The 27599-nt window shown below is 40.5% G+C and overlaps 1 protein-coding gene across 8 annotated transcripts; it reads left to right on the forward strand.

Moving 5' to 3' along the window:
* The first annotated feature begins 528 nt into the window (after positions 1-528).
* Positions 529-27174, forward strand: mid1 (midline 1). 8 transcript variants are annotated; one of them, XM_041057123.1, is made up of 11 exons: positions 529-628; positions 14979-15700; positions 17454-17513; positions 21051-21146; positions 21861-21968; positions 23482-23630; positions 23728-23855; positions 24409-24552; positions 25182-25343; positions 25471-25678; positions 25989-27174. In XM_041057123.1, exons 2-11 carry the CDS (start codon positions 15035-15037, stop codon positions 26335-26337), a joined length of 2070 nt encoding a protein of 689 aa, XP_040913057.1. In that variant the 5' UTR covers positions 529-628; positions 14979-15034; the 3' UTR covers positions 26338-27174. The 8 variants fall into 8 exon arrangements, with proteins under 8 accessions (XP_040913057.1, XP_040913053.1, XP_040913054.1 ...); XM_041057119.1 differs by lacking the exon at positions 529-628 and adding an exon at positions 8764-8981; XM_041057120.1 differs by lacking the exon at positions 529-628 and adding an exon at positions 10081-10410.
* Positions 27175-27599: the final 425 nt, after the last annotated feature.

Raw genomic sequence — 27599 nt, forward strand, 5'->3', positions numbered from 1 at the left:
TTAATAGCAAGTTTTTTTTTCTTTGCGGCTTTCTGCCTGCTGGCTGCTGTGGATTTTGGGCCTTATTTTTCTGAGCTTGGTAACTCAGTGGAGCTGCCTGCGGCGATGAAGAAAAGCCCTTTATCCCCATTATCTGATGCTGACTAACTATATATCACTAGCAGGTCCAACCTTACATCTACACATTTTCACACTTTTTTTTTTACCTCTTTAGCTGCATGAAATGTAGATACCCACTCATTAACAGCACCACTGATACTGCCAGTGATAAGAAAAGCTACAAGATTTTCACAGATTTTCGCGGTAATCTGTGAAACTAATGAAAGTCTTCCTTTATTATTCCATTCAATGCCATCTTGCCAAAGGGTTAAGTATTCCTCTCAGGAGCGTTCTGTGCTCCTGTGTAAACCTGTAGAGCAGATGAGAAGCAGTGTGTGTGTCAGTGAGGTATGTGCGTTTACACACCCCTATGAAAGGGAGTGTACAGCAGAGAAAACACCTTCAATCTCATGTCTCCTGTCTGTTTTACCTCAGGGGAAGCACCAGCTGCCTAACAGTCATAGTCTGTGGTAGCCTAGTATTTATTCGCCAGGGAGAGACACTTTACACCGCAGCCATGGGGAAGCAGGTAAGATCTGACAAAGAAACATTAAGTGTCAAGCGGTTCAGGGAGTTTAATAAGTGCTAGTTCTTAAATTTGTTTATTTGCACAGAGTGGCAACGCAAACCATCCCCTGGGTCTCCTACTGGCACTTCTGTGTTGAGTCAGAATAATGCTCACGCATTAAGCCTGATGACATCTCTGCCAAAGTTGAAGTCTTATTGAAATAGATTTTTAATAGTAATACACATCATTAATTTCACATTGTGTGTAACACTTGGATGGTGATTTCTCGTATGTGGACTGACATACTGCAGTCTGCACATTCGGGAAAATACCAAATGCACACACGAATGGATGCACAGCCAGGTTTTCACACGAGGAAGCACTGCATTTCATATGTAAGACATTAAAGCCTTGTTGGTTGTTTGTGTTTTCTTGGTAAGAGAGTTCATTTAGACTGAGAGCCAGATATGTTGCCTTAACCACAAGTTGGGTCTTGTTTGCACACTCAACACATCTGCTGACAGTCGAATACACTTCTGAGATATCAGCCTCCTCATAAAACAACAGCTGGCAAATTACTGAACTGGCAAAAATGTAACATTTCCTGAGCACAGGGAACAACTTGTTGTCATACTTTTGTTGTTCAAATTTTTCAGTGTTGTGTATTTTTTCAGGATAGCTTATGATTTTCAATGAGCGGTTTTGCTCTCCTCCTCTAACTTTTGTTTTGGTGAGAACTGAAGCAAGGTTAGGTTGTTCTAAGAGAGAACAGAATGTATAATTGTGCCAAATAACTGTGGATGGGGAACTCTGGTGAATTCATTTTGGTTTTCAGTACTTTCCTTCATGCAAGCATCTGGTTCTGCTATTGCTCTGAACTGCCCTCATTCTAGTTTTAAGAGAGTGAAACTTCAGTTTTCTTTCTTTCTTGGTATCACTCTTTTGTGATTTATATTCATCCAACCACCCTTTTTCATATCACGAACTGGCCGGGGAAGACGGTTCATTTGAATGTATTATTATTTCCCTGAGTGCTTTGAATATCTGCTGATTTTTTTTCATCTATTTTTCAAATCTCACCCGTGCTGTCATTACGACTCTTTGTTTTTTCACTCTTCGTTCCAAATGATAAACAAAACCGACTCCGTCAGGTCAGCAGTGCCAGCTCCATCAGCAGCTGTGCAGTCTCTGGACCTGCTTGTTGTGACAGGGGGAGAGCTGATGCTGGTTCAGTGTCATTGTTAAAGCCAGTAACTGTATTTGGAAATGGGGTGCTTGTGTATCTCTCTCTCTCTCTCTCTCTCTCTCTCTCTCTCTCTCTCTCTCTCTCTCTCTCTCTCTCTCTCTCTCTCTCTCTCTCTCTCTCTCTGTGTGTGTGTGTGTGTGTGTGCGTGTGTGTGGACTCCCCACACTGTGCAGCTGAATGATATTCTTTTATCAGCGATACCTCTGCGGGAAAAGCAAATGTTTAATCCATTTTAAACTCCAGAGAATGTGCTTCACAGGCCAAGATTTAGGAATGTGTCCTACACTGTCTTGAAGGAATGCTTTGTTGACATGTAGATGGAGTGTAAGTGAGGATATTTTGCAGGGCTGCGCTGAGCCAGGCAGAAAATTGATCAGTTTGACTGTCTTTTAACCTTTAGAGCATCTGCAACACAACAGAGACAGGGCTTCTTACTTCTATGTGCTTTGTGCGCTGGTGGTTATCACTGATAGTGCCAAATGCAACAGTGACAACACTGTCAAAAGTGGCTCATCCTGAGCGGAGAGTGTTTTGAAAACATCCCTCAGCCCGGATGCAGCCCGACCCAGATCCCAACAGCTGGGCTTCTGCCTTTGGCTCTGACAGTCTCCTTGGACACATGAATACAGCACACCACAACAGATGTTCAGACCTCCTCCAGCATTTCTTGGTGTAGGAGGTTTGAGCATAGTGGTGTAGTGTCTCATTTTCTCTGACTAGAGGATAAAGGAACAGTATAGGGCTGAAATCTCTTCATTAGAGTAAAAAGTGAAACTTTTATACCTGCCTGCACTGAATAGATAGTGTCTTTAAATGCTGCTGCTGTTTGTAAAAAAAAAAAAAAAAGGACGGGGGCTGGATTTTGGGTGGGGTTTGCAGATGCGAGGGTGGTTGAGTGCTTCACTGGCACCCTATCTGATAAGATAATGTAAGTGTTGTTGAAGAGAGATTCTTGATAAAGATGTGACACCAGTTTCCAGCGTTAGATCCCTTAGAAGCTGGAAGCAATTACAGACTTCTCCAAGCAGCAAAGAATGTAGCAGGCGTTCACCGCACCCTTTCAAAAGGATACTTTTTTTTTTTTTAGGAAAAAAATAAAAGCCAAGACTTTCAGGCTATGAGGCTGTGGTGTGGACTAAACATAACATATGACCTTACATTCCCAAAACTCCTTCACTGTTTCATTTCAATGAGAAAATGCCAGACAGTACAGTATTTCATTGTGTTGCTTTCAACCACAAAGTATAACTGGTTTTCATGGTGAATGATGTTTGAAAGTTTCCTGTGGCCTTCAGCTTTATCTTTTGATATTCTTGACATATTGTAACTTCATGTTAATCATTCCATGAGGAAATGATTTTACAGTTGCACATGTACAGGATAATGGTGAAGTGTTTTAAAGGTATTGCTCAAAATCTCACCAGTTTGCTTTGTTTCCTATACCATATTAGAGAGGAGAAGCAGGCTGACAATTGATCCTGTTGTTGGCAAAACCCTGAACACAGTGCCAACAAAGCTGCAGCATGCTCAGAGGAAAAGAATCAATTCCAGGTCAATGCCCACAACAGTCCTATATGTTCTTCCAGCTAATCATAAAGCATTCTAAATGCATGGAGACACTGGCTGATGTGATGTGTTCAACAACTACTTTGCACGCTTCAGTTTCCTACCCAGGATGCTTGCAGTACAGAGCCCTGACAATTAAATACTACCTTAAATTGCACTAAAATAACATCTCTGTTGAAAGTCAATGATAAATTGCAGTAAGCGTTAATTGGCTTGGTAAGAACGTGTTCATTTATTTGGTTGATGACTGTGTGTTGCTTAGTTATGGGCAGTATGCCTTGGGGATGAAAGCAATTAAAATCTTGAACCTTTGCCATCACGAGGGCTGGCTATGCTTTCATCTTATTGTTTACTGGCAAAAGGAGGAGTGACTGTTTTGGACTGTCCTAGTTGGGAAAACAATTACGCTGCTTAGATCAGGGTTTGCTCTCAAAGAGACAATCTTGACGCCAAAGAATGTGCTAACTCAATTAGGCATGTGCACTCAGACTTTAATTACTGCCATTTCTGAGAGCTTAACAGCAAACATAACATGATAAAGATATTCTGTTTGGTATTGCCTTGCACTCGTATGTGGCCTATGATCTGATGAGTGCTGTTAAGTGAGCAGCAGAATACATTTTTTTTTAGGATATATAGAGCTGTGTATTAAATGCAACGATGCAGCATAGCCCTGGAGACTGATCCCATCTGTTCGGGGCCTGCTTGTGCAGTCAGAAACTCATCAAAATGTGGTCCCTAAGGTTTATGCACCATACCCCCCCCCCCCCACCCCCTCCCCTTTTGTCTATCCATTTGCTACCTCTTTGTCTCATTGCTGAGAGGGTGGGGAGGCAGGGGCAAGAGCTCAACCCCAGAGAGGAGGTGGAGGAAGGGGGGTTGATGGACCTGAGCGTTAATGGAGACAGTATCCATGAAATGACCCAGTGGAAGTGACGCTTCCTGGGCATGTTTTACGCTTGCGTGAGCGTATGGCTGGGGCTAGGGCAGGGTGGGGAGCTCTAGCAATGAGGGAGGGAGTGTGGAAGGAGACTAGTCAGGATGCTACTGTATGTTTTGTTTAGTCTCTCATCCATGTGCTACTGAAATAGAAAGCTGAGACGTCAGTGGGAGTTGCATCTTCTTGCTGTGTTTTAGAGGATCACCCTGGACAATAGCACGTAAGTCAGGTTTACTGCTTATTTTAAGGCTGCAGTATCCAGTGGGAAAGTTGCGTTGATTTGCTTTAGTGAGCAATTCTGGTGAAGTTGCTTTAGTGATATCCAGATTATCCTTCTGCTGATCAAATATGTGTCCTTATAATTTCTTTTCTGCGTAATGGAGATTTTGACACCTCAGATTACATTTAGGTTTCAGGATTCCTTTGTTCAGTGCAAAATGAGTTTTCACTTGATAATGGCTGAGCACCAAGGTGAAGCATAACCTTGTAACATGATGACGTAGCTTACAAATGTCTGCTAGCCTGGTCCCTGTTTCTTTTTTTCCCCATCAAAGTTTATGTAACATCATATTTCACAGCCTATTTTGTTCCAACTTCTTATCTTCTCCTTCAGGAGGGCTTTTCTGGCCCTTTTCAGGTCTTTTTCCAATTAATGCAGCTTGATGCGCAGACCGCCGTGAAGAGAAGTGCCTCAGGCAGCAAATGGCCTTATTTAATGGGGATGAATATTCATTTGTTTTGAATAATTATTTCGACAGTGCTGTTACTTATTGATAAGGGAATATATGTACAGTATAATACAACACATTTTCTGGAAATAATTTTGCTTGGATTGCACCAAGAACATCAACATTTTGATTGTCACTTATACAAATGCATAAATATGAAATATACTTGTTATTGTTAACTTCCCAGTGTCTGGACTGGATTAAATTGTGGCTTTGAGGCCTATTTTATCATAATGCTATGATGGAATAGTCAGTTTTGCCTTAGTCAGAGCTGATATAGTATGACATAGCTGATGCCAAATATATGGATGTGAACAGTGCATCACAATTGTTTAGATTGCTTGAAGTTAAATTGTTATTTCATCCATTCTCCAGGCTAAAAGCCACAGAAACTTTGTGTGTTAGCCTGGATTGAGGATCAGATTGGGTTTTCAGTGGGTGAGGTGGGGACAGTTGCAAAAACCACAGCCCAGACAAGTTTTCTTTTTTGGAATGGCTAAAACAGAATAAGACATTTTTCCACTTAATGTTTATTACAGCTCAGAAAACGGGCGTGAGTCTGGATTGCTCCTGGAGTAGTAAACCATTTTCACCTCTAAAAAAAAGCAGTGGCCTCAAATGTCACGTGTGATGCCACGCTAGATGTAAATGTCAGGAATTTTGTGCCGTTTTATTGCAGTGAACTGAGACTCAGTGTGAAAGTATGAAACAGCAAAGTCATTATTTCACAGACAGTTTATGGTTATATAGCACTGTATGGCCTTGGGCGGCACTATTAACACTTTCTTGTAGATATCCTTGCTGTTGTAAATTATTGGAGCGGCAGCATGCATCTGAGGTGTGATGTGAGAATGATGTAGCATTGCTGTCTTTGTGCGTCTTGTGTGTTTTACATGGGAAACTGATTTGGTTCTGTGCTGTTTACAAATCCATTACTGTGCTGGTAATGCATGCAGAATAAGCCAAGCAAAGGAGTCACACTTGAAGTCATACTTAATTTGTCCATTGTCTCTCCTTACTTGACAGCTGAAGAGTTTAATCGTGGTCACTGGGAGCAGAGTGACCTCTCTCAAGTCGTGCTAACAATGTCTTTACACATTTCTTTTCCTGACAAAATGCGGCAGACTTTAGATTGGCATGGGATGTTGGAAGGAACTGGAGAGTGACAGACAGCAGTAGGCTTGACTGAGAAACAAACAAGCTGTGAAGAGGGAGCTGAAGGTTTGCCAGTGAAAAGATTAGAGTGGCATCTGGCTCAAGTGCCAAGATGCATCCTTGCTTTTTCCACACTGTCATGGCAACGGAAGCTTTATGCTTTCCTACCAGTCCCCCCCACCACCCCCGAGTGTCCAGACTGTACCAAAGACACACTTAAGGAACTTGTGATTATTCAAATTGATCCTAACATTTACCTCGTTAGTCTTGTACAACGTAAATGACATTTTCTTGAATTCGGCTTTCTAAAATAGATTAACTGCTGTTATGTCAGCCTTGATTACTCACTCATTTCCATGGCTTTATTTTCTGAATGACATGTAAATGAGTGAGCTGTATAAAAGTCTATTATAAATGTGCACGTAACCTCAGCTGAGCATCTCGACCGGCCCATCCATCCCAGTGCTCCCATTTGTCATGCAGGGCACCTCTGTTCCCTGGTGACCAATCAGGAGAGCTTCCTTGGTAACAAAAAGCACCCCCTCACCACCTCATCTTCAGTTGTGATTGACAGCCTCCCACAGGAAGGAGGGGGGTATTATTTACCTCCTTATGTTCTCATGGGACAAAGTTAATGATCGCAGCCAACAAAATAATACAAAAAGAGGGAAAAGCCTGAGAAGTCGGCGCCTAGTTGAACCATTTGGAGCAGTTTCGGCTTCCTTTAGAGAGGATTAGAGAAGAAGAAGCTGTGTGAAGAGAATTTCAGAGATAGCGGTGAGACAGACGAAGCAGCAGAGCCCAGACTGAAAGTAGGAGCTAAAGGGAGGCTTCTGAGAAAAGCCGGCGTTTTCAGAAAAATCTCCTCCCTGGCTTTATTTCTGTATTCATCTGTCACCAGGACTAAATGGACTGTTTGACTGACTGACTAACAGATTGCGAGGTAAGGGATGATCTGTATTTCCAGTGGGTGACACTTTCAAGTCTCCTATAAATCTCTTTTAAAGTTAGGGTTTGTGAAAGTTTTGGTGTACCAAAATAAACATGCTTTGCAGTATCCCTAACAACTTTTGTCTCTGTGTTTGAAATTATGCAATTTATTCCTGGATTTGCTGAGAGAAGTAAAAATGACGATGAAAACAAAATATCAATGGTATTGTTATGGTCTGTTGTGTTTTCTTTGCAACTGAACTGTGAACTCAGTGAGACTACATACTGCAGTTACCACTGAATTTTGTACTGGGACTCATGTGCTTAAGATGTTAATGTGTTTATGTTACTTTTCAAGTCATTATCCATCTTAACGTACCCTAAAAATAATTTTCATTGCTCTCACTTTTCTTTTCATACTTTATTGAGCCCTGCAAGCTAAAGTGAAATGCAAGGACTCCTGGCAGGGGCTCTGAGTTCCTACCAATCCAAATCAATCCGTGCCTTATGTTCTGTGGTATTACCACACAACATAAACATTTGCTTTACACAGAGATACTGTATCGAAAACATTGACTTGAAGTCGATGACAAGGTCTTCTCAGGTAACAGCTTCTAGCTACAAACCTCAAACCTCATAGCTGAGCAGTGAGCACGGTCTCAGATCCAGAGCTGAGAAATTGATCATACTTTATGTGATCAGCACCACTGTTTGGATGCCAATTGTGTCAGCCAGCACATGTTTGGGAACATTCTCCATGCAGCCAAAGACTGGTGAACACATGCCAACAATCTGAGACAACTTTCAACACTATCTAAGTCAGCTGTCGCAACCACAGTGCATTCCTGTGTGTTTCCATTTCAGCAAATGTGTTCGTATGGAAAAACAAAACAGCAAAAAAAAAAGGGTGTGATCTCTTAGAGGAATAAGGTTGCCATAGAATTTGATAAAGGCTAATTCATGTTGCCTACCCGGTGTGGTTTTCATGACCTGTGCTACTGAACATGGCAGCTGCCTATAGACATTGTTGCTGCATGGCAAGAAAAACGGACTGTCTCTGAATGTAGCTCCATTTATACATGTTAGAATTTGCACCGTGGCACTAACAAAGCATCACCCTTGTCCATTGTGGGGAATATAATCATCATTGATTGCTGTGTTTGCTCATGCACTGTTTTACTTGGCTGTATTGAATGTTGCCTTGAGCATGAAATACATTTCCAACTGCAATATCTTGACTAAGTTTGTCCATGAGAAATACAAAACAGTTTCAAACAGACTTTGCCTGAATACGTCTGATGTTACTTGTGAACGGTTTCTTATAATGTCAGTTATGCAAATTTCAAGAATGTGTTTTTTAATGCACTGATTGTTTTTGTGGTGTGCGGCTCGGCTATTTGGAAGATGTTCATTTGAGGATGACAAAAAAAGCTTTGTTGAGAGTAGTGGCAACACTCCATGCTCCGATAGCCCTGAGTGATAGACCAAACCAGCAGAAGTCCTGCCTCTTTCATTTCATTGGCTAATGCAACAATTTGCAGCTCACTGCGTCTAGATGGGATAGGTACAGTTCTCAGTTCTCGGAGAGAAAAGGGTGGAAAGTTTCGATCCTCCTGCTGATTTTGTAAGCTTGGAGAACAGGGTTAGAGGGTCAGAAACTCACAGAGGGTAGGATAGGCGAGTCACTTTTGCTCAAAGTTCTGACCATTGCAGTGGATTAGCTGTGCAGAGCCCCAAATATCAACTCTGACTGACTTTAAAGGTGGCTCTTTCCTCTCTTGCCTGTTCATGGATGTAATCATGTGGCGGGTAAGTCAGAGGGTCATTCTTAATTCAGCCTGTATTTCATGTTGCTGTGCCTCTGTGTTTTGCTGCCAAAACATTGAGTCATCATATATTTCCAAGCTTCCAGGCAGTGTTCTGCGCAAGTGTTGGGTTTGTTTGGCCTTGTTGTGTTCACAGATTCCTTCATGTTTTCAACTGTGGATAATACTTGAGGGATGAGGTGACTAAGTGAGAAGGCTGAGGGGAATTTTGTGAGTAAAAAAGAGAGTGGGAGTAGCTTTCCAGTGTAAAAGAGGCTATTCAGTGTATGCTTTGAGAATTTCCTAGAAATATAATATATTATATTTGGTTAGAGCAAATACTGTAGTGTACCTTGCAGCATTATTCCTGAATGCTCTTCTTTCACTTGTTTCATCATAAAAATGTTTTATTACCTTTACTTAAACCTAAGCAGTCCATGGCAGCACTGAGGGAGAAAAAAAAACAGCCTGTGGTTCATAATCTGGCAGCAAAATACCATTTACTTCACTGATAAGATAAAAGATACAGACATTTCTCCCCCCACAGCATCCATATATGCTCTGGCAATACTTCTGGACGCAGTTTGTGAAAGGCCTGCATACATAAAAGCACACAGGAGTCTTGTTACATGAAGGTAATGAAGAGTAAAACAGGAACATTGTTGGCTCTGTGGTTTCCCTTATTAATTAGTAACTTATCTTGTTCCTCTGAGGAGGAATGTTAGTCATCTTCCCACCCGAGTGCCCTTCCTTTGATCACTTCCTTGACAAATAGATATTAAGCTGTCACCATGACAACATGTGGAGGTCTTTAAGAAGAACCATTGCATTGGTTTTAAGTGAAGGGCAGAGTGAGATAAATTGGAGGGCAAATTTTTTGAATAATAATGGTTATTGTTATTATTATTATTATTATTATGTGTTGTTGTTGTTGTCATTTGTATTTTGACAGTTAAAATGTCACTATTTAATTCAGGCATTTTTCAGGGTAAGAAAGGTGACCTTTAGGGTAGATAAACGTGTTTGCTGTATTTTGTACATCAGCCACAAGATGTCGCTAGTTGAATGTTTTCCCCAGCAGTGAAACCTTCTTGTTTAATGTCGTTTGCAGATTACTTTTGCCACACCTGAGGTAGGGCAATAGTAGGACGAACCAACAGGCTATTATATGAATAAACGTATAAATTAGATTTTTTAAAAAGTGATTTCGACGAAATGCGTGCTCCTTCTCGATGGCTTTGAGCTCAGTGAGACGCTTCCTCTTAGCAGCGGGCTGCAGCTGCATGCTTGGAAAGTCACTTTCCGTAAAGTTCCTGTGGTCGTGGGAAGGATACAGTGTTTTCCCGCTGATGCCACCTGCCAAGCCGCGGAAAGGAAATGAGAACTTGCTGCAACTTCTGAAGCTGACCACGATGACCTTTGCAGCACAGACAGTAGGAGCACAGAGATATAAATGGGGGAAAAAAAAAAAAAAAAGTTAAACTGACCTTTAGATCTCTACTCACAGTTTTTAGTCTGTGAGAAACTCATTAACTTCAAACATTAAATACATTATAGATTTTTTAGAGTTATTTTTTCATCTGGATCTTTATTCTAAAACATCCTGTTCGCTGGGGAAGGAAGCTCAAGCCCCGTAAAGAGAAAGTTGATTTGAGTCGTCTCTTGCTTCCATTACAATTTAAATGTTTATTAACATCAGCTTGCCACATGAGTCCACAGCCATGCAAAAAAAAAAAAAAAAAAAAAACTTGTGACACTGTCATTCTTTTTTCTATGTAAGCTAATCCTATCTGACTGATGAGTTCTAAATTCAGTCGCCCAAATGTTTAGATTTGTAATTAACTTCTCCTCCACAATCATTTAAATATCAATAATAATGAATGTTGGTCAGGGCCAGGCTCCATGAAGCTAATCTGAGTAATATGTGCAGCTGCAGGTCAGGTATATTTGTCAGTCTAATCAGCTGGCATGTGCTGCTACAGCTGTAAATCACATTAGGCCTCAGTGCGCTGCTGCTGAGCTGGCTGCTTTAGGGAGCAGCAACAGGCCACACATTGGTCACAGCTACGCTGCGAAGACAGGATTACAGATAAATATGTTAGGTGTCTGCCCCAGGAAAGAAGACAAAGAGCAATCACACTCTCTCAGTCGCTGGATACATGGTTCAGAGCCATTATTAAGGGTGATGAAAGACCATAACCAAAAGGATTAGAAAGTGCTTGAGCAGGAAATTGTCTTCCTATCTGAGACACTGTAATTGTTTCATTTCTAAATGACCCATTATTTCCTAATCACATAAAACTCCAAGTGTTAAGTTAGCACTCAAGTTCATCATTTGACAAAGTGTCTCGCAGTTTAGTGCCTAGATGTCTCACACCTGTCATATCTGCTGATACTCATCATTAAACATCTTGAATCATAATTCTGCTGTGAAACACATAAACTATTCCTCAAACTATTTGCCTACAGCAAATGTGGCTGTTAAAGTGATAGATAGAAGTGATAGATATGTTATTGGATTTGTGCATTTGTATGGTTATATGTATGATGTTGATTATTATCTACCATTACCATATACCATTGACATGGTTTCTTTTTTTAAAGGCTGTTTCTTGTAGCTGAGTGAACTGAACTATGACCCTCTGGTCTTTATATCTAATCCCTTTTGATCTTAACATTTTTAACATCTGTAGCTTCTGAATGCAGGAATAGAGAATACAAGAACAGCACATCAATGCACGGCTTTTTAGTATTGAGGTATGTAAACTAATACAGTTTTTACCTTCTCAATATTACTTGGCCTTTTATGAATATTTTTGTAATGCATGGACGTATTTACCATACATGAGGAAAGCAGCCTTTCTTCTCATCAAGCAGCTGCACAAACTCACTTGACTAGCCAAAATTTTGCAGTACACCTGTCTTGTGAATACTTCCTTTAATGTGACAAAAGACAAAAGTGATCCGAAGAGATAAAGAATGAGCAAAGGTTTAATGTTCTTTGCAAATCTTTTCTTATGGTTCTTCTCAATTAAATAATAATATTCAATAAGTCGCCCCACTGTTCTCATTATACTAAATTTCATCACAGTTGGAGATTATTATAGAAGAAACCCGGGGAATGCCAGTCGCATTCCCATGGGCATCTCCCAAGCGATGTAGCTCACACCCCATCACTTTGTCTGAACTTTTTGCGTGTCTTTAATATTTACAGTGTGTATCTGTCTCTCAGAGAGGATAGTCACTCTGGAGACTCCTTTGAATGACAGGAGAATTCGAATGGATCACAGTGGGGGTGTGTGGAAATAGATGCACATGGTAAGCAGATGGTACCTCAGTGATTCCCACATGAGGGCCAACTGGGACATACTTGGATGTAGCAGATGATGTTGTGTAGTGTCTGTCTTTATTTGTAATCTTGTCTGTCAGAGTGGATGCTTGGTGTCCTCCAGTTTTTTGCTGACAGGTGGTTGAATGGGGATTTTATAAGGTAGAGCTGTATGTTTTTTTTTTTGTTGTTTTTTTTTCTTTTTAACTGTGGCACTCATGGTGCGTATTACACGTCAGAAGCCTCTGGGGGGTCAGGATGACAGACTGTGATGTAATTCACCGCTTCCATCTCACTTTGTTTGTTGGATGCTGAGGGAATCACAGACTTCTGTCCCGTGATACAGATGAGTCCTGCTACCTCTCAGACTGCCTCTCATCTGTGTTTGTGTCTTCAGCCTTTCTTTTTGAATCCCCAGGGGCGTAGCCAAGAAAAGTTCCAATCCACAGCATTGTGCTGCTAGAAACAGAGAGATGGTCACACAAGGAAACCTGAAACTGATCCTGACGCTTTGAATTTCTGAATAGGCAGGGCTGAGAGGACACTAACCTGCCTGTGAGGACATTGGCTTGGAGCTCTGCACAGTCCTGTGCCTCTGCTTATTTGCTTATTTCACTCACTCTCCCTCTCTCTCTCTCTCTCTCTCTCACACACTCTCTCGCTGTTGTCTGCTCTCTCTCTCTTCTTCCAGTACTGGCCAGAGCTCCAGCTGTAGGTGGAGCTGGCTTTCCTGGAATTGTCGGGCAACTTTTCCTGTTGTGCTTGCTACCTCTTGCTCAATCTCTTGCTTAATGACAGCTCTGCTACAGGATTACTGGGGCTGTGAAGACTCGTGCCATCTGGATGCCCCTCTCTACAGCATGCAGGGGCTTATGGCTGGTGCATTTGTTGTCATAAATATGTTTTCATGATTCAGGTCAGAAGTTTTTCTTCAGCAGAAATGTCTCGGCAGTGCAAAGTGGGGCGAAATCCATCGGTGGGTAAAGTAAACTGTGTATGAATGGGAGAGCTTTCAGGAGTGCGTAATTTACTCGGGGGTTGTAACGCAGTTTGCAGTGGCTCTTTGCCACAGTGTTATTTTACAAGCTTTTTGTAACTTTTGGGTATTCTATACCACAGGGGATGACATCAGAGGATAAGCGTCTTTGCATTGTGTTTGTCATACAAAGCTCTTTATTCATTTTGTATTTAGGACAGCCTGGTTGAACTGATAACCTGTTTGACGAGACTTGTGCAAACACTGGAGCCGCTACGCTGTAGCTGGTATCTTTGCTAAAAATGATGTGATGTTGCCTCAGAGCGAAACCTTTCCAAAGAAATGATAACATGTCGGACAGGTAATTCAGAAGTTGCATGTGTTGCAGTTTATTTCCTCTGAAAATGAGTTCGGCTTTGGGCTCCTTTTAAATGCATGACTTAGTTAAGAATTATTCACCACAAATAAAAAGTAGTTTAGAACTGAAATTGAAAACTGTGTAAAAAAAAGAGTATCTGAAATTTCAAAGAGAAAAAGAGAATATGTCAATGATTGATGAAATACTGACTTTAAAATAATACCTGGGCTTGAGGTCTAACATATTTATATAAGACTGACAGGTTTGCATAATGAAGAGTTTGTCTTTGATCCTCTGTTATAACTTCTAGACACTTGCATTGGCTGCTTTGTCTTTTAAGGAACAAAATAGCAGAGATACAAAAGGCCCACAGATGCATCACAGTCACTAGAGACAAGTGCAACAATTCCCTCTTGTTTTGTACAGTACAGTGGGACAGCTGAATGTCTGTGAAGATTTGAATAGAATGGAAAGAACAAACCCAGGTCTGTAGCTCAGAGGTAATTGCTGTATCCTTACAACTTCAAAAGGCCACTTGTGTCCGACTGTCCTGATAATGAGCTTTTGCCTTCTTCACACATAATGAGTGGAGGTAGAGAGTTCACATAGAGAGACGCTGTGAGCACAGTGTGTCCACTCGCAGCTGGGGTGTCTGACTAGTCGGGAACAAAGGCTTAGTGTCTGTGATAGTGTGGAGTCCCAGCCATCAGCAAGCAGGCCAATAGACTTCTGCTTGGCTGAGCTGTCAGTCCTCACTGGCCTGCTGGCCTACGGACTACAGTATAGAGAGGAACACATGGGGACAAGCTAGACGCTATTCCTGTGCCAAATTAAAATGAGCCGCTGCTGCATTCTTCAAGTTGTAAGTTTAGCCAAATAGAGCATACACAAGTCTGATATATGCATTGTATGCAAACACGTGTTTTTGTTTGAGTATTCTCCTGCCTGCTTGTTTTATTTTTCCCATTTGCTTCATTTCCATAATCAGATATGTGTAAAAGATTTACATAATATTTATATTCATATTTTGTATTCGGTTTGCAATGAAAATCAAAAGACTCAACATAGTGATTAATAATTTGGTTTTTATTTTCATAAGAACTTGATAATACAGACAGAACATGCATGATGTCGGTTTTATTTCCTATTTTTTCAAGGATGCTTAGTGTCTAAAACTGGACATTAGTGCTGCAGCTATTTTCATTATAGATTCATTTGCTGATTATTGTCTTGATAAATCAAAATAATAATTTCAACTCTAGTGGACATGATGCCAAGCCACATATTTAACTCTTTAGCTCTCACTATTTTCTGATTCATTTCTGTGTTATCTTTACAGATAGCTGATCAGCTTCCCTGGATTTCGCAGACAACCCCTCTTTGTTTTGCCTGAAGATGGAAACACTGGAGTCGGAGCTGACCTGCCCAATCTGTCTGGAGCTCTTTGAGGACCCGCTGCTCTTGCCCTGTGCTCACAGCCTTTGTTTCAACTGTGCCCATCGCATCCTGGTCTCCCACTGCACACCTAACGAGCCAATTCAGTCGATCAGTGCCTTTCAGTGCCCCACCTGTCGCTATGTCATCACCCTCAACCAGAGGGGCCTAGAGGGACTCAAACGCAACGTTACGTTACAGAACATCATTGACCGCTACCAGAAAGCTTCTCTGAGTGGACCTAATTCTCCTAACGAGACTCGGCGTGAGCGAGCTGCCCCCGACAGCAAAGCCATGACATCTCCCAGTGACCGTGTGCAGTGTCAGTTCTGTGAGCAAGACCCTCCACAGGATGCTGTGAAGACCTGCGTTACCTGTGAGGTGTCTTACTGCGAGGAGTGTCTTAAGGCCACCCACCCCAACAAGAAGCCCTTCACGGGCCACCGTCTAATCGAGCCCTTGCTGGATTCCCATCTGCGAGGGCTTATGTGTCTGGAGCATGAGGATGAGAAGGTCAACATGTACTGCGTGACAGATGAACAGTTGATCTGTGCATTGTGTAAGCTTGTTGGCCGACACCGAGACCACCAGGTAGCAGCCCTCAGTGACCGATATGACAAACTCAAGGTAAGAAATGACCTGTAGTTTGAGGAATGCTCGGGGTTCTGTGATACACTGAAAAAACGTTCCTTGTTCGAAACCTCTTTTCAGCTTTTGACAGTATCAGCACACAGCTATTAATAAATGTGCTGCATTTCCACACGTTATAGAAGCGTGTTTTTGAGCTGCTTGTCATACATTTTATAAAACAGAAATTTCAGGTTATTGGAAATTAATGTTTTGCGTTGATGCAGCATCGGTGCATAAAACTAATTCTTTGCTTTTCACTGAATCAGACCCTCTGTGACGAGCAAATTAAGCAAATAATGCAGACTTGAAACATACAATCTGATCTTCCTTGCAAGTACAAATAAGCTGATACTAAATAGTGTTATGGCAAATTAGATGTCTCTGACAAACATCTTTTATTGTTGTAAATCAAATGTTTGAGAGTTTGTGTCTGGTGATATTCTGTATGTTTATTATTGCAGAAATACCCATGAAAAGAGCAAAACCAACATTGACAACATTGTGTTCCATAGGCCTCCATTGTTGTCCAAAAAAACACATAAATGAGCCACGCCATTGATGTGTCCCTCCATAACAATGAAAATGGACACTTATTTTGAGTGAGTCCCGCTTAAACTGTCTTTGTGCCATATAAATACTCATTACCGAACCTGCAACGGAAAATAGTCCCCAACAAATATAAGTTTTAGTCTTGTTTTAGTTGCATTTGCTAAAAAGTACAGTGTTCAGTTGTTTCAAGAAGCTGTTTTGCCTTAAAAAAAAAAACTAAGAGACCATATATTCCTGACTTGCGTTTTAAAGATCAATGTCTCCAGTAGAAATGAATGAGCATAGGGTTTGGTTTTGGTCTTTTCATGGAAATTGTTAACCATAGCAAAAATACAGAATAGCGCCAGCTGTATCCTTTGAGACCAAATTTACCATAAGAAACGTCTTTGCGTTAAATACATATGAATAGAACACACAGTGAAGTGAGTCGGAAGCCGTCTCTCAGTCTCAGTCTTAAATGTAATAGCACCCAATGCAAGAGACTGCTTTCACAGTTTTAGGTTAAGTGGAACTTCTCACTTTCAGCAGATGGGCTGGCATCAATAAGACATGAGAAGATGTTGTTTGCTGGAGCGAAAAAAGGTGGCTCTGCATTCCTTCCATTGTAGACTTGAATGAGCTTCTCTTCTAAGAGATTTTGACTTATCGTGTCAGTATTTTGCCAACAGAGTTGGTCTCTACTGTGCCTCCTGCAGCCTCATGGGATCATTTTATAGCCGCTCTAAGGCAATCATGCAGTGGCATTTTATTTTTGAAGCCTTTAACATGAAATAGCGAGTTGGCTGTACACACGCAAGCAAGACACTTTCTTTCAATATCATCAAAATATTTACTATTTTTAATTTGGGAGTAAGTCTTGAACTCAGCTGGATCGAGCTTTTCAGTTCCTTCAAAGTTTGCCCTAGTTCATCCTAAAGTTTATCCAAGAGAATTGCATGGCATAGACTGCATGAAATAATAAAAAAAAAGAGGGTCCTCCTTTTTTCACAAACACCCACAGTGTTCATGCATGACTCACAAAAGGAAGGTTTACTGTATCACAGGTAACACTCCAAACCCTTTTGTGCCTGTTCCTCTCCTTCACAATGCTTGTTCACGGAGGAACTGGGATGCAGATAATCCTTTGCAACATTTTGGGAAGATAGGTCAGTGGACCAGTCTTAACCTGTCTCCTTTGTTTGATCATGCTGTCATTGTGCAGAAATCTTCTGGCCGCTTTCTCTGTGTGGGGCGTGATCATTCACACCAGGAGGCAGACCAGGTGATCAGCATCATTTCTTTAATTACACATTCAGGGACAGATTTATGTAATGGAACAAAGGCTCTAATTCATTTAGTTATCCTTTGGATGGAAATGGGAGTGAAATACATTTGCACTTGCAACTGGTCAGCGAAATAATAATGCGACATGGTAATGTAGCCCTGGTGGTAATTAATGATAGTTATAGTATTCCGCTTTGTGTTTCCATTATTCGATGTAGTAGTTAATATACAGTATTATTCTTTCTCTTTTAATAAGCACATTCTCAAAGTAATAAAAAGGGAGTATTGGACGAATTGAGATGAGAGTCCTTTGTCCTTTATCTTCTGATAATCTCACTAGCTGTGATTTTTTTTGTCGTATAATATCTGCAGTTGCTTGAAGTAATTTCTACAGTGGGATATACTCCACTGATCTATGCCTTTATGTGTTTTTGTGTCTCGTTGACCTCATATTACGTGCAGTTAGCTGCATTGTTAGAAGCCTCAAGTGACAGAGGAAACAGCGGTTCCCATCTTAGAGAGAAATTGTTTTTTTTTTTCTCATGGCACGCAGGGTAGGACCCAGGTGGCTTGCAGCTGAGCTTGTTCAGAGTTGTTGGTTTTTCCAAACACATGTTTACAGCCACACTGCCTCACATTTCTCTGAAAAAGTCTCTCACAGAGGGATACTGTGACATTGTAAAGGTGGGAGTGTGCGTCTGTGTGTACGTGCATGTAAAATGCAATAACTTCTTCAGTCTGGTTTTGGCATTATGTGACATGAACCTAGCCTGGCATCATATCTGTTATTATCTATCCATCATCCATTATTCATATTATGTAAATGTACTCCTATTCAGGGTCAGGGGAGTGGATGGAGCATATCCCAACAGTGGGTGGAAGCAGTGGGTGAAAGGGAAGAACCTTTAGCCCATTCCATGCTCAGGCAAAACTCCAGGTTGCCAGTCTGTTGCAGGGCTTATATCTATAAACAAACAAAACACTCACAGTTCACAGGCAATTTTAAGTTTAGACTGAATTTGAGTTGAATAGCTTTGAACTGCAGGAAGAAACAGAAAAAGCACCAGGAATGTAATTCAAACCCAGGCCCTTCCTAGAGTGAAGTAACAGTGCCAAACACTAAACGGGAGTTCTGACATATCTAACATCAGTTGTCGTGAAAAACAGATAGTTATAGTTATGTCAAATAAAAATAAATCTAAATCTTTATCTGCTAGTTTCATTCCAAGGTGACATATTACCAAAACTTAACAGTCAGTAGACCTACTGTACAGTATATGAAAAACATTCATCTGCTAACCTGTTTAACAGTAGGGCATATCCAGACCCGCCACTGAGTTCTGTTGAAAGCTAAATTATGTAAAAGGAAAAAAATGCTTTGTATATTTCAGTAACATAACATGAAACACACATGATGGCTATTTAGACACCATCTGTAATTCAAATTTAATCAGAAGGTGAAGAGACCACCACCTACATCTAAAACCAGTTTAGAACCAGGGTTTCCCTTCCTTTGATTGACAAGTGTTTTAAAACATAGCCTAATACTTGACAGCATACAGTATTGTACAAGAAACCCATTTTTAAAGTTATGATCAGAAGAGACACCCAAACAAGTCCAACTCTTTTGTTGGCCTGTAATGTATATGGTTAAGAAAATTGATTGGGCCTTTAATCCAGTTTTCCGAGTTTATGGATATTGCACCGTGGTGTATATTTATGCACTAGAATAGCACTTCTGTTCTGTCCACTCTAATGTGTGTTTGTGGAATTAAATGAAAGCTTAAACCACCCTCCAACAGTGAAGTCAAAACTGCAGATGTGTCTCAGGACCTGTGGTGTTCACAGGATAAAGTGACAACCTTTTACAATGGACAAAATTTCTAATGTTGACACAGGATAAAACTCCAGGTCCTGACAGTGACCTGTCAGGACTGTGAGAGGAAGGAAGAGAGACTGGCCAAAGCAAAGGTGTGGGACCAGAAGCATTCGCATACAAAAGGAAACCCGCTATTCTTTCCTCTCATCAGCTTCAAATGATTTTAGGAAAGAGACTTCCATCAGAGAGAGCTGTCTAAACACATGAAGAGTATTAATGTTGCAAGAGAAGCCATATTTTAGGTGCATTGAGAAATCCAGTACACCAAAATGAGAGCGATGAGCTCATTTTGTCTCTCACGCTTTCTGTCTTTTCCATTTGCTCTCCCTCTCTCTCTGTATGGCTGTATTTTTGTAATTCTTCTCATAATCGTAAAACAGAAAAAACACTGGAGACGTTTAAGCTTATACATTTGACTATATCCAACATCAGTTTGATCAATAAGTTTTATTTCATGTGCCCACTTTAAAGGCTTTGAACCCACCTCACCTTTACCTGCAACTCGGCTATGAAATGGCTTTCATCACCTTCTCGTCCATATAAATAAATCATATTTGTGAGAGCAGTAAAATAAGACCTTTGCTATTTTAGTACACAGTGACGCACACACCTTATAAAATCACAATGTGAAACATCTAAGCTGAAAAAGGTCTCCCATCTATTCTCTCCAAACTTTGGATCTCTGCAAGCCTCTCTTACCTGTTTGTTCTTTTCTTTGACTATTAGTGGTTTTTCATTTGACAAAAAGAAATCCTGGACAATGTTCCAAATTATATTTGAAATGTTTTTTGAAGGGATTTTTAAAAAATGTTTTTGCTTTCAGCATGTGGAGATTGAATTGAATGATACAATCCATCTCGGACATTAATTCTTTAAAGTCACAAATCAAATAACATATATTTTTAAAGACTTTGGTTAAAATAAGCGTTTTTCTGTCTTTATCGGATCCAGCTGAAAAACACAGGCTTCTTAATTTGTCACAAATTATTAATAACTTATATTTAATCATATTAATAATTTTTGGTTGTCCGGTGTTAGTATGTGTATTAAAACATCTGTCAATCAATTTATTCTACAACTCACTATTCTACACCTCTGTTTTCAGCTTTGGTGGGACTAGAGTATTGTTTTAAATCATTGATAACACAATGTAATTGTGTATTTTCTTCTATTTAAGAATAATAACACAGTATCAGAAGACGTTTTGTACCACCACAGTACACAAACATCATGCTACCCAATTACAGTAAGAGATTAAGTTTGAAACATAAGCCTTTCATCTGAGTCAGTGATTAACACAGCCGGGGTTTAGTTGTCCAAATCACTGGCAGACACTCTGCTAAGCTGAGGCCTCAGCAGGCAGTATGATGGGATCTTTGGCACACAGGGAGAACAGGGGGTGGGGGATGGGAGATGGGGTTGGGGGGTTGCGGGGGGGTGGAGGGTCCACACTCATCAGAGCGCAAATGTGGCCAGTCATATACGCAGTGGCAGCCTTGTGTGTCCTCTCCTGTGCTCGTTTCACCTGGGCCAGATATGGTCCTTATGTTCCCATTCACCTAACTCTCCTCCAAGATTTATTCAGCTGTTTACAGTTTGATGTGGGGGGAGGGGGCAGTGCGTAATGAAATATTCCTTTTCAATTTTGTTTTGCAGCAAGCCTTGGATTCCAACCTCAGCAATCTAATCAAGAGGACCAGTGAGTTGGAAAGTCTGATGGGCAAACTTATCCAAACCTGCCAACATGTGGAGGTGAGGTTGTTTATCTGTTCCCTCTCAGGTGGGGGCTCTCAGCTTCTGTGGCATTTCATGGGCAACAACTCATTAAATTATTAACACCAAGATGAATTACTGTATCTGAGACTGGCTTTTCATCGTGTCAACAAGATTAAGTGTTCATTAGTCTGTAGATCAATAATTTCTGCAATATGCATGCAGTTTGCTGCAAGTTGAGTATTTTCACATCAAGTGTGAGCCAATTATTTATGTAAAAAAAAAAGGGAAATAAACGTGAAATAGATACTTTGTGAGTCCTGGAAAAACATATCAAATAAATGATGGTCATGATATATTGTTATATTTATACTATACTGTATTTTGTTCATTATTTCACCTTGCCATGCATTAGCTACTGACCTTGCTTAATGCAGATCATTAAGCCTGCTAGTTAATCTGAGTGTCAGTTCATTAAAGACAACTCATTACTGTGGGCAGCATGTTTACTACAATGGCTGTGATCATCAATGTGTTGGGGATGTAAAGACAACATGAACAAGCTGATCGCTGCTGTTGCCTGCCCAACATGAGACGAAATGAGATGAATTGCACTCATACTGCGCTCTTAGTAATGCATGCTATAATGATTCCAAACTTTGATTTGTGCAGCACAACATTTTGTCAAAGCAAATGACTTTGACTTCACACATTGACCATCTTTTATCTATACTTACTGTATGTCCTGTCTAGGTAAATGCATCGCGACAAGAAAACAAGCTGCTTGAGGAGTGCGAGCTGCTGATTAACATCATACAGCAGCGAAGACAAATCATAGCTTCCAAGATAAAGGAGGGAAAGGTACTGTTTATCACCTTCTATGCCTTGATAACCTCTGTTTGTTTGTTTGTTTGTTTGTTTGTTTATCACCTTGCGCATCCTGATAAGCTTACCACCCCCACACAGCTGACAAGCTAGCTAACAACTCAACACCTGAGCATGATGTTCTTATTCGAATTCTGCACTAATACATCATTGTTGTTGGGTAAAACCCTGTATCTTCACAATGTTGCTCTTCAAAGCAAAGATATGTAACTTTTGAAAAAATTAATAACTCATTAAACACAAATAAAGTTTATTGCATTTTATAAAAAACAGGTAGGATGCAGGATATTAAACATCTTTTTAATTGTGCAGCAATGGCAATACATGATAGGCACAAACTAAGGCTAGTCATAGTTTTTCTGTTTTTTTTTTGTTTTTTTTTACTACAAAATGATAACTCACCTTAACCTCATTTATCTTAAGAGGAAGTAAACACCTCATCAGGAGACATGAGGTTTCCTACTTGTGGTCTCCTTCCCATTTGTTTTGAATGTTTCATGAAACCTAAATGGTTGTTAAATTTTCGCAACCCAGAGATGTTGAAATGCAGTTCTTTGAAATTACAACATGAAATTGGCTAAATTGAGTGTTACAGCTTGACAGTGACAACTTGCTAATGTATATCTGTGTTATTAAATCTATCTTTAATAGTAAAGCTATGGCTGTTCCTTCAACCTGGGACTTCCTAACTTGCTCTCTGGTTATTTTTGTACCCTTGTACAATGCATCAGTGGTTCAGATAAAGCTTTGTGCCATCCCAGCTTATTTAAAAATCCCAAACCCATTCTCATTTTTCTGACTCTGAAGCTCAGACAGCTGGCTGATGGTGACATGTCCTCAAATCTATTTGGATACATTCTTTTATTTGGTCTTGTGTACTTGTTTCTACATACTTGTTGGCCACTTGCACTGACGGACTCACCAGACTGCAGAATTTATTGCTTTATTTTGTCCTGTGATGATTATCAGTCCACAGCTCTGGATTACATCTGGCACAGTGTCCATACATTTAAAGCGAATTTGCTATGCCTCTTGAATCGTTTCTCTTCCTTTTCCCCTGTTAGATGCCATTAGAGAGGCGGTGTCATGCTGGGTTGTGTTTAGTGTCAGAGTAAGATCAGCCCTGCTTCCTGTGATGACTGCCTCTGGAGGAGGACTCTTTCCTTCCTCACCCCGTGCCTCATGTCAATTTGTGAGGTTGCTTTAGCACAGATGGGGGACAGGAGGATCTGGTTGCTGTGCCAGTGTTATGAGGGATGTTTCATAAATACACCTCTCATGCCAGTGTGGCTTTTAGAACAGTATTACACAACTGAAAAATCAAATTGTCAGAGGTGTAAATCAGATTTTTCCCCAGAAGGATTTTCTAATTGGCGAGGTAAAATCAAATCTAACGTCTGGCAGGTTGGTGCCTTATACAGTAGATCATACATTGGTTGGTTTATTTACCAACCTTTTCATCTATCAATGTGTCCTATTTTATGCCCAGGCTGTGCGACTGAGGAAGTTAGCCCAGCAGATAGCCAGCTGCAAACAGTGCATCGAGCGGTCCTCCTCCCTCATCTCTCAAGCGGACCAAACTCTCAAGGAGACAGACCACGCTCGCTTCCTTCAGACAGCTAAAAGTATCTGTGAGAGGTGAGGGAACAGTGAAATGCAATACACAAACAGAAGATATACAATATACAGTGAATAAAACTGTCACAAATGTTTTATTTGAACTTCTTTATTGCAGAGTATCAATGGCAACGGCATCCTCTCAAATCCTGTTACCAGAAATTAATCTGAATGACACCTTTGATAGTTTTGCTTTGGACTTCACGAGGGAGAAGAAAATGCTTGAAAGCTTGGATTACCTCACAGGTGAGTGGGGGAGCAAGCACGCCGCATTTTATTGTTTAGCAGGAAACCTTTCTGTGAATTAAAATAATCTGTCTATTTTAGATGGTTTGTTGGGTTCCTTTATTTGAACAGTGCACTTAAAATTATCCTCACCTCATCCTTCAATTATGGATTACATGGATAAAAACAGGTAGTTGATAATTCAACTATAACTGTGCTTGTTAGTGGGTGAAAAAAAACTACAAAGCTACAAATGCTAGGCTGCAGTTAAGATTTATTTTCTGCTGAACGAAACAGGTTTGATTGTTTATGCTCAGCGCCTGTTGTGCAGCGTGAATTTAACTCCGCATGGGGGCTGAAGCTGTAAGAGCTGGAGGAACTGCTACCTAGCTTAATTACACTTGCCAGGATACAAAAAACAGAAATGGATGGTGCTATTTACCACCACTGCTCTCCGCAACATATTGTGAGTTTTTCTGTTTGTTATTTTCAGGTTGTTGTGTGCTGAACAGCATCCGCTCAGCTTCCATTAATGCCACAGAACAACATTTGTCTTTTGTTTTTCCAATTGCAGCACCAAATCCACCAGTAATCCGTGAGGAACTGTGCACAGCTTCATATGACACGATCACAGTTCACTGGACATCAGATGATGAGTTCTCTGTCGTGTCATATGAACTCCAGTACGCCATCTTCACCAGCCAGTCTAATGTTGTCAGTAAGTCTATGTATCCCGCTCTCTGGTGGGAGTACATTATAATGTTTGTGGTGGAAAACATGAAATTGATGGAGGGATTTGAAAAGGATTTCGCTCAATGATTTTAAATTGTTTGGGGGTTATGTTACAATATCCAGACATAATATTGTATTGTAACAGTAGGAGAGGAGAGCTCTGTCCTGGCTCTTATGGGTAATGAGATGTTGCCAAAATACACTGCAATTTTTGCAGTATCTGTAAGGAAAAAACAAAAAACAGAACAAAATATAGCAACTCAGTCAGGCTAGATATACATCGAGATGCACATCATGATCTCAATAGTATCCCGGGGCTGAAATGAGCAGCAGGCTGTTTGAATTGATTGCTCTAACAAGGTCACAACATGCTTGATCAAGCAATTTATTCTCATCTGCCTCAGTGCTCAAGTGCACTTGGATGAGTGGTAATGCAACTATATTTGATGAGTCAAAATAGCAACTATAGATCGACACTCTGCATACAATTAGGCTGTATTGTCTCACCTCTTAATTTCAAACATTGAAAGAGGCATCAGCTTCATGATAAATTGGTTTGTTCTTTGTCAGTGACTCTCTCTCTCTCTCTCTTTCTCCTCTTTTTCTGGGTTGCAGGTTTATGTAACTCTGCAGATAGCTGGATGATTGTACCAAACATCAAACAAAATCACTACACTGTGCACGGACTCCAGTGTGGCACAAAGTACATTTTCATAGTGAAAGCCATAAACCAGGCTGGAAACCGCAGCAGTGAACCAGGGAAGCTCAAGACAAACAGTATGTCAAGTTCAGCAACTGTACAAAATCAAAATCTACTCTAACCCATCATTAATTATCACAGAGACGTGTAATGCATTTTACAAATCAGCATTTCAGTAAATTTCTTTTTTTTTTTTTTCTTAAGGTCAGCCATTCAAGTTGGACCCAAAGTCCGCTCACCGGAAGCTGAGGGTGTCCCATGACAACCTGACAGTAGAGAGAGACGAGACATCATCCAAGAAGAGCCACAGTCAGGACCGCTTCTCCAGCCACAGCAGCTATGGTGTCACAGGAAATGTCTACATCGACAGCGGCCGCCATTATTGGGAGGCTCTGATAGGAGGAAGCACATGGTAAAACCTTTTTTAAAGCACACTAGTGATGTGGCCCATCCGGCTGTGTATTTCAACAACTATTGGCTAGATTTCAGTAGAGTTTGAATGAATTGTAACAACTTTGGTGATCTCGACTTTACATCTAGCACCAGCACCAGGTCAGAAAAACAAAAAAAGCTTTACTGTGTAGTACAGCCTCACAGAGCGTCTAGCATGGCTGTAGACTTTTAGTTGTATTTATTTCATCATGGATAATGTCTCTGATTTACATGCAAGAAATGAACCAGTATTTATGAAATCTTCCTTTTACTTTTTATTGGCAATGTAGGTTTGCAGTGGGAATTGCGTACAAGTCAGCACCAAAACATGAGTGGATTGGCAAAAACTCATCCTCCTGGGTACTGTCTCGCTGCAACAACTCGTGGGTGGTGCGTCACAACAGCAAGGAGATGCCCATTGAGCCCTCTCCCCACCTGCGGCGTCTTGGAGTGCTGTTGGACTATGACTCTGGGTCTCTGTCTTTCTACGATGCCGTCGGCTCTCAGCACTTGTATACATTTGACATCGCCTTTGCTCAGCCAGTTTGCCCCGTGTTCAATGTGTGGAACAGGTGTTTAACAATCCTCACGGGACTGCCCATCCCAGATCACTTAGAGGGAACAGATTACAACAACTGACAAAACCAAAACCTGTCCTGCTGGATTTGCTTTGTGTATCCAAAAACATAAAAAGACCAGACCGCCAGCACCTCTTTGACTGTGATGACCACATGCTTCATGTTAACAAAATAAAAACTGTAGCCATAAGCGATGCAATTAATGGTCCGGGTATACATTCCTAATTTAGCCTATTTGAAATTATTGGAAATGCCTATTTGGAATTATTTAAGAAATTATTTACAAGCCTCTGTAAATGTATTTCTTTGCTTTGCACATTTATGTACAATACTCAGCTGGATGGTTTTAAGAGGTTTCTTACAGTTTTAAATTCATGGAGGTATTATCAAATAGGCTTCAGATTTTTTTTTATGTCTAAGTTCATATTACACTTATTTCCATTCTTACATTGTTGATAAATCTTTAAGTGCAAGTGACAAGCAGACTCTGACTCTAATGTTTTTGAAAGGTTGTATTGTAATGTAAATGTAAGGTTTTTTTGGAAGATATTTTTTAATTCATAGCACTTTGAGACGACAAAGTTGTCACTCTAAAATGCATTTCTAAGCCACTTTGTATCATAATACAAATGTTTGCGCGTCATTGTTTTGTAAGGAAAAGGCACTTGAATAGATCAGATAACAGTAGGTAACAGTTTCACCTAGAGACTTTAATTTGAGATCTTTCAATTCATTTATTACCTGCAAATGCTCTAGTACAGTTCAGCATTAAGACATCATCCATCTTCTCATTGTAGCCATTTCAAAAGAGCTCAGCATCACAGTTTCCACATTTAATATGTCTCTGACAAGATATAATAAAAGTGACTTCATTTGATAACCTGCCTGAATCCTCGTTTTAAGATGCGCTGCATGCTAACAATGTGCTTCGCTGAGATGATAATTGAATACACTGTGCACTTGTTTACTCTCATTTATATTTGATCTCTCATTAAAACGTTAACAAACTCTCACAACACCATAGTGAAAAGAAAACCACCATAGAGAGAAGTGTCTTGTTTTACAGGACTCACTCTGACCCACACTCTGAGCTAAAATACAACTTCTGACAAGATTCGTTCTGACATCTCTTTTTGTACCGGAGTAACGTGGCTTGAATTCTGCAGCGTCTCCTTTCAACTAAAGTAGACCAGCAAAAAAGAAGAAAAAAAATCTGAACTTTGTGTGACCTCCCCATGAGACACCCTGCAGACAGAGCTGTAATATGTGAACACTACCACATCCATGTAATGTTAGGATTTTGTTGTTGAAACACTGGAAGCT

The sequence above is a fragment of the Toxotes jaculatrix genome, chromosome 15 (genome assembly GCF_017976425.1).
Source record: "Toxotes jaculatrix isolate fToxJac2 chromosome 15, fToxJac2.pri, whole genome shotgun sequence".
In the NCBI taxonomy this organism is placed as follows: domain Eukaryota; kingdom Metazoa; phylum Chordata; class Actinopteri; family Toxotidae; genus Toxotes; species Toxotes jaculatrix.

Coding starts and splice junctions, on each gene's coding strand:
- mid1 (XM_041057123.1), top strand. CDS start 15,035: ATGGAAACACTGGAGTCGGAGCTGACCTGCCCAATCTGTCTGGAGCTC. Junction 23,856..24,408: donor AAGCTTGGATTACCTCACAG/GTGAGTGGGGGA, acceptor TTCCAATTGCAG/CACCAAATCCACCAGTAATC. Junction 25,679..25,988: donor CTGATAGGAGGAAGCACATG/GTAAAACCTTTT, acceptor TTGGCAATGTAG/GTTTGCAGTGGGAATTGCGT.